The sequence below is a fragment of the Ranitomeya variabilis genome, chromosome 4, assembly GCF_051348905.1.
Source record: "Ranitomeya variabilis isolate aRanVar5 chromosome 4, aRanVar5.hap1, whole genome shotgun sequence".
Taxonomy (NCBI): Eukaryota; Metazoa; Chordata; class Amphibia; order Anura; family Dendrobatidae; genus Ranitomeya; species Ranitomeya variabilis.
This window is the reverse complement of record NC_135235.1, coordinates 766,014,089-766,030,224: the sequence shown is the minus strand read 5'-3', so window position 1 is coordinate 766,030,224 and position 16,136 is coordinate 766,014,089. Positions and strand designations below refer to the sequence as shown.

At 44.9% G+C, this 16,136-nt stretch overlaps 1 protein-coding gene and 1 pseudogene across 2 annotated transcripts in view; one reads left to right on the top strand and one right to left on the bottom strand.

The window, feature by feature from the left end:
* The window catches only part of LOC143768290 (uncharacterized), a 457,435-nt pseudogene that overhangs the window by 227,926 nt on the left and 213,373 nt on the right, over positions 1-16,136 (top strand). The window lies entirely within an intron of this gene.
* LOC143767123 (uncharacterized) overlaps positions 4,190-16,136 on the bottom strand; it is a 117,479-nt gene continuing 105,532 nt past the window's right edge. Inside the window, exon 8 of the mRNA XM_077255146.1 lies at positions 4,190-15,340. Coding sequence (XP_077111261.1) covers positions 13,896-15,340 — 1,445 coding nt within the window. The 3' untranslated portion in view covers positions 4,190-13,895. The remainder of the gene's footprint in view (positions 15,341-16,136) is intronic.

The window sequence follows — 16,136 nt, the reverse complement described above, 5'->3', positions numbered from 1 at the left end:
AGTTCGCTCAGTTTGGCCATTTGTCTGAGGATGAAACGCCGAAGAAAAAGACAAATCAATGCCCATCCTAGCACAAAAGGCCAGCCAAAACCTAGAAACAAACTGGGAACCTCTGTCAGACACAATATTCTCCGGAATGCCATGCAAACGAACCACATGCTGAAAAAACAATGGAACCAAATCAGAGGAGGAAGGCAATTTAGGCAAAGGTACCAAATGGACCATTTTAGAGAACCGGTCACAAACCACCCAGATAACAGACATCTTCTGGGAAACAGGAAGATCCGAAATAAAATCCATGGAAATATGCGTCCAGGGCCTCTCAGGGACCGGCAAAGGCAAAAGCAACCCACTAGCGCGGGAACAGCAAGGCTTGGCCCGGGCACAAGTCCCACAGGACTGCACAAAAGAACGCACATCCCGCGACAAGGAAGGCCACCAAAAGGACCTAGCAACCAAATCTCTGGTACCAAAAATCCCAGGATGACCAGCCAACACCGAACAATGAACCTCAGAAATTACCTTACATGTCCATCTATCAGGAACAAACAGCTTCCCCACAGGACAGCGGTCAGGTTTATCAGCCTGAAATTCCTGAAGCACCCGCCGTAAATCAGGGGAGATGGCAGAAAGAATCACCCCTTCCTTAAAGGGCCACTGTCACCCCCCTCCAGCCGTTATAAACTAAAAGAGCCACCTTGTGCAGCAGTAATGCTGCAGTCTAACAAGGTGGCTCTTTTAGTTTTTGATTCATTTATTACCTCAATAAAGCGTTTTAAAAATTGGCCACAAATACCAGATATTGTATCTGGAGGCGGTCCGAATCGTCCTCTATGAATCTCCCAACTGTCGTCACTCTTCTCTTCAGGGGCGATGGTCGCCGCCCCCTTCGTGCTGTTGCTTCTTAAATCCGGTGCCTGCACTGTGCGTGCCTGCCTGGGGCAGGCGCAGTCTTCATTGTCAGTCACAGCTCAGATGCAGGGTGCCTGACTGCGCCTGTGCGGGCAGTGCGGCCACCCTGTTCCTGAGTCCCCGCCCCGCACTGTGTTATTCATTATGCACAGTGCGGGGCTGGGGTTCCTGGGCATGCGCACTGCGCTTGTCAGACGCTCCCCCGGTCCCCCGCCTTCCAGCGTTGTTCTTTGTGGCTGTTCAAAACGTCGGCAATGAAACCTGTATATTCCGGCAATGCTGGAAGGCGGGGGACCGGGGGAGCGTCTGACAAGCGCAGTGCGCATGCCCAGGAACCCCAGCCCCGCACTGTGCATAATGAATAACACAGTGCGGGGATTCAGGAACAGGGTGGCCGCGCTGCCCGCACAGGCGCAGTCAGGCACCCTGCGTCTGAGCTGTGACTGACAATGAAGACTGCGCCTGCCCTAGGCAGGCACGCACAGCGCAGGCGCCGGATTTAAGAAGCAACAGCGCGAAGGGGGCGGCGACCATCGCCCCTGAAGAGAAGAGTGACGGCAGTTGGGAGATTCATAGAGGACGATTCGGACCGCCTCCAGATACAATATCTGGTATTTGTGGCCAATTTTTAAAACGCTTTATTGAGGTAATAAATGAATCAAAAACTAAAAGAGCCACCTTGTTAGACTGCAGCATTACTGCTGCACAAGGTGGCTCTTTTAGTTTATAACGGCTGGAGGGGGGTGACAGTGGCCCTTTAAGAATGCCAACCGGCTCAAGGACTCCAGGAGAATCAGGCAAAAAACTCCTAGAGAGGGCATCAGCCTTAACATTCTTAGATCCCGGAAGATACGAGACCACAAAATCAAAACGGGAGAAAAACAGGGACCATCGAGCCTGTTTAGGGTTCAGCCGCTTGGCCGACTCGAGGTAAATCAGATTCTTATGATCGGTCAAGACCACAACGAGGTGCTTGGCTCCCTCAAGCCAATGTCGCCACTCCTCAAATGCCCACTTCATGGCCAACAACTCCCGATTGCCGACATCATAATTGCGCTCCGCAGGCGAAAACTTTCTGGAAAAAAAAAAGCACACGGTTTCATCAAAGAACCATCAGAACTCCTCTGAGACAAAACGGCCCCTGCCCCAATCTCAGAAGCGTCAACCTCAACCTGAAAAGGAAGAGAAACATCCGGCTGACGCAACACAGGGGCAGAAGTAAATCGGCGTTTAAGCTCCTGAAAGGCCTCAACAGCTGCAGAGGACCAATTCGTCACATCAGCGCCTTTCTTCGTCAAATCGGTCAGGGGCTTAACCACACTGGAAAAGTTGGCAATGAAACGGCGATAAAAATTAGCAAAGCCCAAAAATTTCTGAAGACTTCACAGATGTGGGTTGAATCCAGTCATGAATGGCTTGGACCTTAACAGAATCCATTTCTATAGACGAGGGAGAAAAAATAAAACCCAAAAAAGAGACCTTCTGAACTCCAAATAGGCACTTAGACCCCTTCACAAATAAAGCATTATCACGAAGGATCTGGAATACCATCCTGACCTGCTTCACATGAGACTCCCAATCATCGAAAAAAATCAAAATATCATCCAAATACACAATCATGAATTTATCAAGATAATTGCGGAAAATATCATGCATGAAGGACTGAAATACAGAAGGAGCATTAGAGAGCCCGAAAGGCATCACAAGGTATTCAAAATGGCCTTCGGGCGTATTAAATGCAGTTTTCCATTCGTCACCCTGTTTAATACGAACAAGATTATATGCCCCTCGAAGGTCAATCTTAGTAAACCAACTAGCCCCCTTGACCCGAGCAAACAAATCAGAAAGCAAAGGTAAAGGGTATTGAAATTTGACCGTGATCTTATTAAGAAGGCGATAATCAATACAGGGTCTCAAGGAGCCATCCTTCTTGGCAACAAAAAAGAATCCCGCTCCCAATGGTGAGGAAGACGGCCGAATATGCCCCTTCTCCAAAGACTCCTTAACATAACTCCGCATGGCGGCATGCTCTGGCACAGACAAATTTAAAAGACGGCCCTTAGGGAACTTACAGCCAGGAATCAAGTTAATAGCACAATCACAGTCCCTATGTGGAGGAAGGGAACTGGACTTGGGCTCATCAAATACATCCTGGAAATCCGACAAAAACTCAGGAACTTCAGAAGAGGGGGAAGAGGAAATTGGCATCAAAGGAACGTCACTATGTACCCCTTGACAACCCCAACTAGTCACAGACATAGATTTCCAATCCAGCACCAGATTATGTCCCTGTAACCATGGAAAACCCAGTACAACAACATCATGCAAATTATGCAACACCAAAAAACGGCAATCTTCCTGATGTGCTGGAGCCATGCACATGGTCAGCTGAGTCCAATACTGAGGTTTATCCCTTGGCCAACGGTGTGGCATCAATGCCCCTCAAAGGAATAGGGCTCTGCAAAGGCTGCAAGGAAAAACCACAGCGCCTGGCGAATTCCAAATCCATCAAGTTCAGGGCAGCGCCTGAATCCACAAATGCCATGACAGAAAAGGACGATAATGAGCAAATCAAGGTCACAGATAAGAGAAATTTAGGCTGTACAGTACTGATGGTAACAGACCTAGCGACCCTCTTAGTATGCTTAGGGCAATCAGAAATAACGAGCAAAATCACCACAGTAAAAACACAGCCTATACTGGCGTCTGAATCCCTGCCGTTCTGCTCTAGTCAAAATCCTATCACATTGCATAGGCTCAGGACTCTGCTCAGAGGATACTGCCATATGGTGAACAACTTTGCGCTCGCGCAGGCGCCGATCAATCTGAATGGCTATAGACATAGATTCGCTCAAACCAGCAGGCGTGGGGAACCCCACCATAACATCTTTAAGGGCTTCAGAAAGACCCTTTCTGAAAATTGCTGCCAGAGCCTCCTCATTCCATTTAGTGAGCACAGACCATTTTCTAAATTTCTGGCAGTATACTTCTGCCGCTTCCTGACCCTGACACAGGGCCAACAAGGTCTTTTCTGCATGATCCACAGAATTAGGTTCGTCATACAATAATCCGAGCGCTTGAAAAAATGCATCTACATTAAGTAATACCGGATCCCCTGATTCAAGGGAGAATGCCCAGTCCTGAGGGTCACCACGCAGCAGAGAGATGACAATTTTAACCTGCTGAATGGAATCACCAGAAGAACGGGGTTTCAAGGCAAAAAACAATTTGCAGTTATTTTTAAAGTTCAAAAACTTGGATCTGTCCCAAAAAAACAAATCAGGGGTTGGAATTCTAGGCTCTAAAGCCGGAGTCTGGACAACATAATCTTGGATACTCTGTACTCTTGCAGCAAGTTGATCTGTTGAGGGAGGATCTAAATTGATCCTTCACGGTTAACTCAGTGATTTCCAAATTAATCTACAAGGCGTTGCCAGCAACTGAAAATGACCAGACGGAGACTTGTGCCTCTGTATGGGGGATCGAGCAGATCTCTGGCCCCCGTTTTATTGTATTGTACTTTTATCATGTTAGCAAATTCTACTTCAACCAATCAGCATAAGAACACGCTCACAGTTCTTAACCTATAAAAATGCAGGAAAAACTTAACCCATGAGAATACAGAAAAACCGGAAACTACATATATGGTGATATCTTCTTGGCATAGAAAGACACATCTCACAGGTGCCTCAATCTTGTATAGCAATACACCCCCGAATCTATTATCTGGCTCGAGTCAGAAGACTCAAGGTCTTTATACCAATTATAAACCATAGCCTAGTTGAATAACAGGCTTGTGAACAACAAGATAAAGTTACTTCATGGCAGCTGTAACCTTTTACCTAATTGAATAACAGAATTTATCTTTGACTAACAAGAAAATGGAGTAAAAGCACAAAATCGAGAATATTTCATAATTTGTTCCTTCACATTCCCCCTAGATAAATTTTGTTAAGTAATGTCCAGCATCAGAGGTACTATCCCAAGCTCTAAGCTCGAGGGGTACTGGTCTTCACATAACTGGTGCCATGTTACCAGCCATGGCTGTTGCGGCGTACCCGTCCCCCCTGTATACTAGAATTTACGAATAACAATTATTGATAACAGTAGTGGGGATCTTTTGAAGATAGCCATGCTCTTGGCTTCAACATCTTCATCTGGTATCTTTGTGAAATTGGTGTAGAGAAGAGCAGGGGTGGCAACACTTTTGGTATCATCATTAGTTGTCTTAGTGCAGAATTTCCGAATACATACAGAAATACACCAAAGAACAAGTTTTAGTATTACATACATAACAAGGATAAAGGCAACAATATATAACAAAGTTTGCAAGATTCCAGCTATCCAGCCCCCAAGTCCCTCAAACCAATTTGCTGGATTAAGAAAGGAGAAGGTGTCTGCCCACCAACTGTCCTTATTACGGTCATTGTCTTTATCATATTAATCTCTGAGTCTTTGAATATCCTCTAACTTTAACTTCATAGTGCTATTGGGATCTATATAATAACAGCAAGCGGGTCCAATAACCTGACACGTACCACCCTGTGCTGCTGTTAAGTAATCCAATACTACAGTATATTGATTAGTGACTATAATAAATTGGTTTTGGACAACAGTAGTATTAAGTATATCCGATATATCCCAAATTTGATCATCTAGATAGTCTGTGGCCCTAACCAATTTATCCCACATTTGTGTAATCATAGGGTAAATAAAAACAGAACTGACAATTTTATTAGCTATACCCATCTGTACTACTAATCTTTCATGATATTGTACAAACTTATTATTCAAGGATATTGGGGAATTTAGGCTGTCCCATGCGGTTACCAATATTATTATATGGCAATACAAAAAAACAAAACATTATGTCCTCTTATTTGCTACTAGTCTGTTTGACCAGCGTGCATTGCGATGCGTAGATCCATGTCGGCCTTCCTTCCAGCTTTACTGACAGAATGAGGAGGACTTGGTAGGGACCGTCATACAAGGGTTCTAGTCCGTGTTTTCTGACATGGCTTTTCACGACCACGAAACCACCAGACTTTAAATTGTGACAAGTGTCGGTTTCTGCTGAATCTAGAAGGGAAGAAGAAACTAAAACATAGATGTTAGCAAGATCTTTACTAAGCTGAATAACATATTGAACAGTACGGTCAGTTTCTTCTGACAACTATTGAAGCTGGAAATTTGCAACTCGGGGCCTAACACTAAACAGTATCTCATATGGGGACAGGCTTTGCCTTAGGGGTAGTACGAATGTGGTACAGTACAATGGGTAAGAGCCCTGGCCATGGAGCCATAGTCTCCTGCATCATTTTGGTCAATTGTCCCTTCAGTGTGCCATTCAGCCTCTCAACTTTCCCACTGGATTGTGGATAGTACAGAGTATGGAGGGCTACAGTGGATCCAAGCATTATCAAAACCTGATACACATGAGAAGAAAAGGCCGGGCCTTGGTCACTTTCGACGACTTCTGGAACACTATATCTGCCTATAACTTCCATCACCAGTTTCTTCACTGTAGTCTTTGCAGTCATGTTGGTAACGGGGAATGCTTCCGGCCAACTGGAGAACATGTCGACAACCACCAGACAATATTCATACCTTCCAGACTTAGGCAACGTGATGTGGTCCACCTGGAGCCTTTGGAAATGATAGTCGGGCTTAGCAAGGTGCTTCGAGGGTACACATTGAAGTTGACCGGGATTGCAGGTCTGACAGATATTACATGGACGGTTGAGTGCTGTCAGGACTGTAGAAATACCTGGAGCCCAGTAGAATTTTTGTACATTTTTTTCCTCGATGTGTGGGCCCATGTGCCCACGTGGCAATAGCAGGGTACATCCGCTTAGGGAGACACACAAGTTGGTCCTTTTTCCAGAGACCATTGTCCATACGTGCTCCATCAGCCTTCCACTGCTTCACTTCTTCCTTTGGGGACATTCTCTGCATCGTCATTAAGCGGTCTCGTGGGGTCCGACAGAAAACTTCAGTCTGGCGTAGATCATCAGGTTCCTGTAGAGTCAGTGTTTCTTGTAACTGTTTACGCTGAGAGCGTGTGGTCACCATAGTTGGTATGGTCTGTTCAACGGGTAGGAGAGCAGCAGCTTTTGCTTGCATATCCACAAAGGCGTTACCAACAGTGTGTGGACTTTTCCTAGGACCGTGCACCTTAACTTTGATAATGGCCACCTGGGTAGGTAATTTGATTGAGTCCATGAGGGTTTTAACAGCTTCAGCATTCTTCACTGGAGTCCCAGCGGTAGTAATAAACCCTCGATTGGCCCATAGGGCTCCGAAATCATGAGCAATACCAAATGCATACTGTGAGTCCATGTATATATTAGCCTGCCTGTCTTTGGTCAGAACACATGCAGTAGACAGAGCCTGAAGTTTTGCTTCTTGTGCTGACAGTGAGGGAGGGAGGGAGTGCAGCTTCGTGCACTACAGTATCTTCCGTAGTAACAGCGTATCCGGAATTGCGTATGTGGAATCTGCCAAAATCAGCATATCTTAAACCGTCTTCCAGGGCATTGTAGAGAGGTTGCATTATGCGGGATGCGTCCGGTATCCACTGACGACAATAAGTACATAGTCCAAGAAAACGGTGGAGTTCAGTCTCATCTTTTGGAAAAGGAAGGGAGCTGATGGCTATTTTTCTTTCTTTTGCGAGGTGTCTGGCACCCTGAAGGAGACAGTGACCCAAAAATATCACTTGACCAAGGCAGAACCGAAGTTTCGAGGCCGAAACCCGACAGTTCAGATCTGCCAGATACTTGAGGAGTGGCAACAATGGCTTCCTGCTCTGTTCGTGCACACAACAAAAGATCAGCCACATACTGAAGCAGCGTGACATAGGGGTGATTTAACTGACAGGGTAAAAAGACACTCGCCCATATTTTTTGCAAACTGATTGGGACTATTTTGGGCCCCTTGTGGCATAACTGTCCACATCAATTGTCATCCCTGATAAGTGAATGCAAACAGAAACTGGCAAGACATCGGCGAGGTCAATGACTGTGAACCAAGCAGCATCCTGAGGTATCTGGGACAAAAAAGAGTATGTGGATTAGGCACCGGAGTTTCTAGAACAGTAACTGCATTAACTGCCCATAGACCTTGTACCAACCGGTACATAGGGGGTTGGCCGAGTGGGGGCTTTTCTTAACGGGAAACAAGGGTGTGTTACATGGGGAAACACAGGGTACCAGGGCACCATTATCGAGTAACATTTGTATTTGTCCCTTGAGGCCCCACTCCTGATCATGTTTCAAAGGGTATTGATGGACTTTGGGAAAAGGGGCACCAGGTTTGAGAAACACTTTTACTGGCTCTACAGGCATTATTGGGGGAGAATCTGGGTCTATCAGGACCATCATAACCGTAGGAAGGGCATGTAGGATACACATCTCATTATGTTCATCTGCATAGGGGTTATATAACGTAAGGACCATCTGACCATCATCTTGGAATTGTATTCTGGAGCGGAACTGTGATAATAAATCTGCCCCCAGTAAATTTACCGGACATATGGGAGAGATTAGAAACTGAGCAGTAACCTCAGGGAAAGGGTCCCACCGGGATAGGTTTTATAAGAGTATATTTATTGGGTCTGCCATCTACACCAATTAAAACAAGCTCTTGATCTGAGAATTGACATGGCGGAGCTGGGGAGTGAGATTCCCAGACATAGGGTTAAAAGGAATATTTTAGTATGAGACTGGATTTGTGTACGGTGGGAGGAGGGCAAGAGCTGGAGTCTGTTACGTGGGCCACTGATAATGCGTCCTTGCAGCTGTGTGTGGGGGCTAGAGAGCGAGTAAGAATTGCTGCGGCTGCTGATTTAACCTTTAATTTCTTTGCCGATGTAGAGTGGGTTAAGTTCTTCTGAAAACTTTGTACTACTTTTTTTTTCAATGCATCGTCTGGAATGGAGATCTCAATATCGGGTCTGACTGACATTATTGCCTCTTTCAATTCAGATTTAAGGCCGGACATTAACACTGCCACAAAAAGGTGTGAATAGGCTTTTTGTTACAATAAGAATCCCAGATCTTTAAATACTACCATAAGACGCCCATAGAACTTCTCGGCAGTCCACGATATATTGGTACCTTGGGGTTAAGGGGCATAGGGCTTACAGTCGGGAGTAGAGGCTTAATTTCCTGGGGAGGGACCATATCATCTAGCAGGGAGACCCCCAATGTCCCAAATTTTTGATTGTTTGCTTTCCTGACACATTAATCTCAGTCACTTTCTTAGTTCCTTCTTGCACCACAAAACATCCAGTTTTTTGTCATAGTAATAGACAACTTTCCTTTTTCAACGTAATTCACTTCCTCTGTTGATCCTCAATTTACTATATATCAACCACTCAACTTGAAGCAGGTAAATCTTTTACCAATCTTTCAATTACACTGATAACCAAACAATCACTTACAAGTTTCCTTCTAAAACTAGGCACTATATTTCACTTTCAATTTCCAATTTTAACGTATAATATTTCTTTGTACTTCAAAACAATATTGTCGCTTTAAACAAAACACAGATCTACAAGCGCGTACTACACACCAAGAAAATACAGAGAAACCCAGAGCGCAACCACGCGCCCCCTCCCCACCAGAAACACAGAGATAAGAAAATCACAGCATTCCTCAACAGAGAAAGCAGAAAACAATAGAGCAGCTGTCTGACCCCTCCCATCGGGTATCTTAGAGATAAACACAGAAACGGAATACAGCAGTTCTCAGACTTAATTTCTACAAAACCTTCATCACACAATTCACATACCAGATTGAGAATATTTTCCCTGCATTCCTGACAGATTTCTTTCCCTGTCTTTGGGCTAACAATATAAAATTCATCACACAAATTCAAAGTCTTCTTTTTGTTCCACGGAAACATGATTCACCTTTTGAGCTAAATATCCTTACTTGTCGTGCACAATACCGACGGCCTTATGGTTTTGTTCCACTGGGTCTCTCTGTCCCCCACTGGGACAACCCAAAAACGCAGTACTCAGTGAAAGGAGGAGGGCGTCTTAGACTTCCCTCCGGACACCTCTGGATATATACTGTATACTTCTTTATATTCCTGAGTTACGCATCCTACCCAATCTTCGATCACCTCACCGCGCCTGATTCTAACAGTGATCAGGAATTAAGGATATTTTGACTGTAAAGAGAATTACATCACTGGTCAATCCGGGGTGTCCGTCCCTTATGAGGTACGGTTCGAGCACTGGGCTGCCAGTGGAACTACACCTCTATATGATTCCACCCAAAAATCACCCCACCATCGGGGACAAACCTCAGATCCTCTTTCCAGCAACAAACACAGGAAAACCACACCAAACGGTCAGTCTGGACAGTATAACTGCCAACTTACCGTGGGTGTTGTGGGGGATGATCAGTCCCAATTTTCCAGTGCCTGTGTCTGGTCCGAGGGTCCTTTGTCTTGTCCTCCGGGGGGCAGAGGCGTTCCTGCTTGGGGCCCCACGTTCTCGGGCGCCAACTGTTGAGGGAGGATCTAAATTGATCCTTCACGGTTAACTCAGTGATTTCCAAATTAATCTACAAGGCGTTGCCGGCAACTGAAAATGACCAGACGGAGACTTGTACCTCTGTATGGGGGATCGAGCAGATCTCTGGCCCCCGTTTTATTGTATTGTACTTTTATCATGTTAGCAAATTCTACTTCAACCAATCAGCATAAGAACACGCTCACAGTTCTTAACCTATAAGACTGCAGGAAAAACTTAACCCATGAGAATACAGAAAAACCGGAAACTACATATATGGTGATATCTTCTTGGCATAGAAAGACATCTCACAGGTGCCTCAATCTTGTATAGCAATACACCCCCGAATCTATTATCTGGCTCGAGTCAGAAGACTCAAGGTCTTTATACCAATTATAAACCATAGCCTAGTTGAATAACAGGCTTGTGAACAACAAGATAAAGTTACTTCATGGCAGCTGTAACCTTTTACCTAATTAAATAACAGAATTTATCTTTGACCAACAAGAAAATGGAGTCAAAGCACAAAATGGAGAATCTTTCATAATTTGTTCCTTCACAGATCCACACGAGAAAACAAACACTGAACATCCATGCCCGCGCCAAAATCCTGAACCACCCAGAGATTAAGAGGAAAAAAAACACAAAACAGACTGCAGAAAAAAAATGGCTCAGAACTTCCTTTTCCTTCTTTTGAGATGCATCCAATTCATTCTTGGCCAGTTGTACTGTTATGAACTGGTGGTTTAGGAGCAACATGGGACATGCTCTGGAGGAGGTGGTACCTGTACTGACCGCAGTTCCTGAGCTTAACACAACACTAGAAGTAGCCGTGGGATGTTCCTGTCACTCCCTAGACACCTCGTCACAGCCGGAGGACTAACTTCCCCTAAAGATAGAAACAGGAAAGCTATCTTGCCTCAGAGAAAATCCCCAAAGGATAGGACAGCCCCCCACAAATATTGACTGTGAGTGGAGAGGGAAATGACATACGCAGAATGAAACCAGGATGTAGCAAAGGAGGCCAGTCTAGCTAGATAAATAGAACAGGACAGAATACTGTGCGGTCAGTATTAAAACCTAGTAAAATCCACCCCAGAGTTTACAAAAATCTCCACACCTGACTAAAGGTGTGGAGGGTAAATCTGCTTCCCAGAGCTTCCAGCTTAACTGAATAAATCCATACTGACAAGCTGGACTAGAAAAAAACATAGAAAGTGCAGAAAGATTAAGTCCACAACAAGTGGACTGCAAAAGAACAAAACAAGGACTTATCTTTGCTGAACTGGTCAGAATATCAGGGAAATCCAAGCAGAGATGTGAATCCAACCAGGAACCTTTGAATACTGGCACAGGCTGAAGGATAAAACCAGGCTAAATAGCCGAGCCAGAAAACAATCAGTGGAAGCAGCTGCTGACTACTAAATCCAAGGAGCAGCAGTACCACTTAAAACCACCGGAGGGAGCCCAAGAGCAGAACTCACAAAAGTGCCACTTACAACCACCGGAGGGAGCCCAAGAGCGGAATTCACAACACTTCAGGCTCTCATTAAGTAGTTGTTCATATAACACTGCAATTGCCCTACTACTTTGGTTGGGGCCTACTAACGGTGTCTGCCATTCCTTGGTGTTCTCCAGGTTTACTTGTCTGAGCTTCAACCTTCAGGCTCTCATTAAGTAGTTGTTTATATAACACTGTAGTTTCCCTACTACTTTGGTTGGGGCCTAATAACAGTGTCTGCCATTCCTTGTCTTCCTCCAGGTTTACTTGTCTGAGCTTCAACCTTCAGGCTCTCATTAAGTAGTTGTTTATATAACACTGCAGTTGCCCTACTACTTTGGTTGGGGCCTACTAACGGTGTCTGCCGTTCCTTGGTGTTCTCCTCCAGGTTTACTTGTCTTAGCTTCAACCTTCAGGCTCTCATTAAGTAGTTGTTTATATAACACTGCAGTTGCCCTACTAGTTTGGTTGGGGCCTTCTAACGGTGTCTGCCGCTCCTGGGTTTCCTCCTGTTTGGTTTTCTTGAGCTTCAACCTTCAGGCTCTCATTAGGTAGTTGTTAATGTAACACTGCAGTTGGCCTACTAGTTTGGTTGGGGCCTAGTAATGGTGTCTGCCGCTGCTTGGTGTTCTCCTCCACTGAACAAAGCAGTGCCGCCTGTTTCCTACAGTTACCAATTTAGAACTGCATTTAGCCTAGTTACTTATTTGGGCCTACTCACTGTGTCAGCCTCTCATTACAGTTGTCCTCCACTGAACAAAGCAATGCCGCCTGGTTAGACCTGTTACCAATTTTGAACTGCATTTAGCCCACTTTATTATTTGGGCCTATATCTGTGTTTCCTCCGCATCCTGCCCATTGCCCAGCCAGTGCTAGATGAGTCTGCTGATACATTGACCCAGACCACTACATTCCCCTTGCACGCTACACAGGCAGAATCTGACCCTGCTGAAAGTCAGGTTCCCCTTCCCGCATACTATACCACCTTACACGGGGACAAAGAGGAAGGTGCAGATGAAAGTACAGGTTCCTTCATCAGGTGGGGGGGCATACTAGTTGGCGACATCACTGGCACAGGGCCCCTCATAGTACGCAAAAGTGTCACTGCCGGTGGGAGGCGCCCCCGCCGTGCAAACACACCGCCGTGCTTTGAGAGGCCCTGTGCCAGTGCCAATGCGAACGAGTGGCCCCCCCTGCTTGCTCAGAATCACAGCACTTGCAAAGTTGAAATACTTACCTCTCCCTGCTCCACTGCCGTGATGTGGTCCACGTTTCCTGGGCCCACTAAATACTTGAACCAGCCCTACCCCCCACAACTTTAGCCAAATGACCCCCAATTTCCAATGCCTAACTATTATTATAAAGTAAATTAAGATTGACAAGCTTCAGTAACAAGAATGGATGTTTTTACCATTAAAATGGGCACTGTAGGTGTTTTCCTGGCCCCCCACTCACTGCCGACTATGCTTCCCCATTGACTTGCATTGGGTTTCGTCTTTCCGTCGATCCCTGACTTTTCGCGATAATCGGCAGATTGCACTCGACTCGACTTTTGAGATAGTCGGGTTTCGCAAAACCCGACTCGACCCCAAAAAAGTAAAAGTTGCTCAACCCTAGTGAGGACGATGAAACCCGTAGAAATGAGAGGCTTGGAGAGTGAGTGTATATACGTCACCTCACCCTACATACTGAACTGTGGGGTACATGTTTTTTCTATTAGTCACCTACTGACTAACCTTCAGGGGGTGAATTATGGGTATAGTTTTACATTTAGAATTAATAACGTTTAATTTTATCCTTTTGTCAGCAAACATGAGGAATGACAAGAGACAACCCCTTTAAGAAGATTAAGTTTTGGTTAAAACTATTCCAACATTATGAACATAAAAAAGGCTTCTCCCCTATGTGACGTCTCTGATGTTTATTAACAGTTGATTTCCAAGTAAAATATTTCCCACATTAAGGAAACGAAAAAGAGTTCTCCTCTGTGTGACTGTACTGATGTTTAACAAGAAGCTGTTTCCATTTAAAACATTTCCCACATTCTGAACAGGAAAAAGGCTTCTCCCCTGTATGAGTTCTCTGGTGACTAACTAGATTCTCTTTCCGGTAAAAACATTTCCCACATTCTGAACAGGAAAAAGGCTTCTCATCTGTGTGAGTTCTCTGGTGACTAACTAGATTCCCTTTATGGTAAAAACATTTCCCACATTCTGAACAGGAAAAAGGCTTCTCATCTGTGTGAGCTTTCTTCTGGTGACTAACAAGAAGCGACTTGCAGTTAAAACATTTCCCACATTCTGAACAGGAAAAAGGTTTCTCCCCTGTGTGGGTTCTTTGATGGCTAACAAGATGTGATTTCCGGATAAAACATTTCCCACATTCTGAACAGGAAAAAGGCTTCTCCCCTGTGTGAGCTCTCTGGTGAGTAACAAGCACCGATTTATCTGAAAAACATTTCCCACATTCTGAACAGGAAAAAGGCTTCTCCCCTGTGTGGGTTCTTTGATGGCTAACAAGATATGATTTCCGGATAAAACCTTTCCCACATTCTGAACAGGAAAAAGGCTTCTGTGCTGTGTGATTTCTCTGGTGGCTAACTAGACTCCCTTTCAGTCTAAAACATTTCCCACATTCTGAACAGGAAAAAGGCTTCTCCCCTGTGTGAATTCTACGGTGATTAACCAAATCTGCTTTCTGGTTAAAACATTTCCCACAATCTGAACAGGAAAAAGGCTTCTCCCCTGTATGAGTTCTCTGGTGACTAACTAGAAGCGATTTCCAGTTAAAACATTTCTCACATTCTGGACATGAAAAAGGCTTCTCCCCTGTGTGACTTCTCTGATGTCTAACAAGAAGCGCTTTGTGTTTAAAACATTTCCCACATTCTGAACAGGAAAAAGGCATCTCCCCTGTATGAGTTCTCTGGTGACTATCTAGAATCCCTTTCTGGTTAAAACATTTCCCACATTCTGAACAGGAAAAAGGCTTCTCCCCTGTGTGAATTCTATGGTGATTAACCAAATATGATTTATGGATAAAACATTTCCCACATTCTGAACAGGAAAAGGGCTTCTCCCCTGTATGAGTTCTCTGGTGAATAACTAGACTCCATTTCTGGGTAAAACATTTCCCACATTCTGAACATGAAAATGACTTCTTTGCTTTAGGAGCAGTTTGTTTTTTAATGCCTTTTTTGTGACTTTGATTTTCCTTAGTAGTCAGTAATGAATCAGAAGATGGGACCTGTTTCATAGGATCGGATGACAGATCTTTGCTGTGAATGGATGTCGATATATCTGGAGTAACAGCAGTCACTTTAGTTGTATCTTGTAGGATCTCAAGATTATCAGATTTAAAAATTGAAGAGGTCAGCTGTCCCTCTGATCTCCTGGTACAGTCATCTGCCAAGACAAAAAACATATTTTTTTTTTTTTTTAATAAAATATCCTTGAGTTTTATATTTTTGAACATTTCTACTTAACCCCTTAAGCCCGTATGACGTACTATCCCGTCGAGGTGGGGTGGGCCTTAATTCCCGGTGACGGGATAGTACGTCATACGCGATCGGCCGCGCTCACGGGGGGAGCGCGGCCGATCGCGGCCGGGTGTCGGCTGCATATCGCAGCTGACATCCGGCACTATGTGCCAGGAGCGGTCACGGACCGCCCCCGGCACATTAACCCCCGGCACACCGCGATCAAACATGATCGCGGTGTACCGGCGGTACAGGGAAGCATCGCGCAGGGAGGGGGCTCCCTGCGGGCTTCCCTGAGACGATCGGTACAAGGTGATGTACTCACCTCGTACCGAACGTCTTCTCCCTGCAGGCCCCGGATCCAAAATGGCCGAGGGGCTGTATCCGGGTCCTGCAGGGAGCACTTCCGGGTCGGAGCAGGCTGCAGATGAAAGCTGCAGCCTGCACGGCTGTAAGTGAGATCGGAGATCTCACAGAGTGCTGTGCACACTGTGAGATCAGCGATCTGTGATGTCCCCCCCTGGGACAAAGTAAAAAAAAAAATTTCCACATGTGTAAAAAAAAAAAAAAAAAAAATTCCTAAATAAATAATAATAAAAAAAAAAATATTATTCCCATAAATACATTTCTTTATCTAAAAAAAACAAACAAAAACAATAAAAGTACACATATTTAGTATCGCCGCGTCCGTAACGACCCAACCTATAAAACTGGCCCACTAG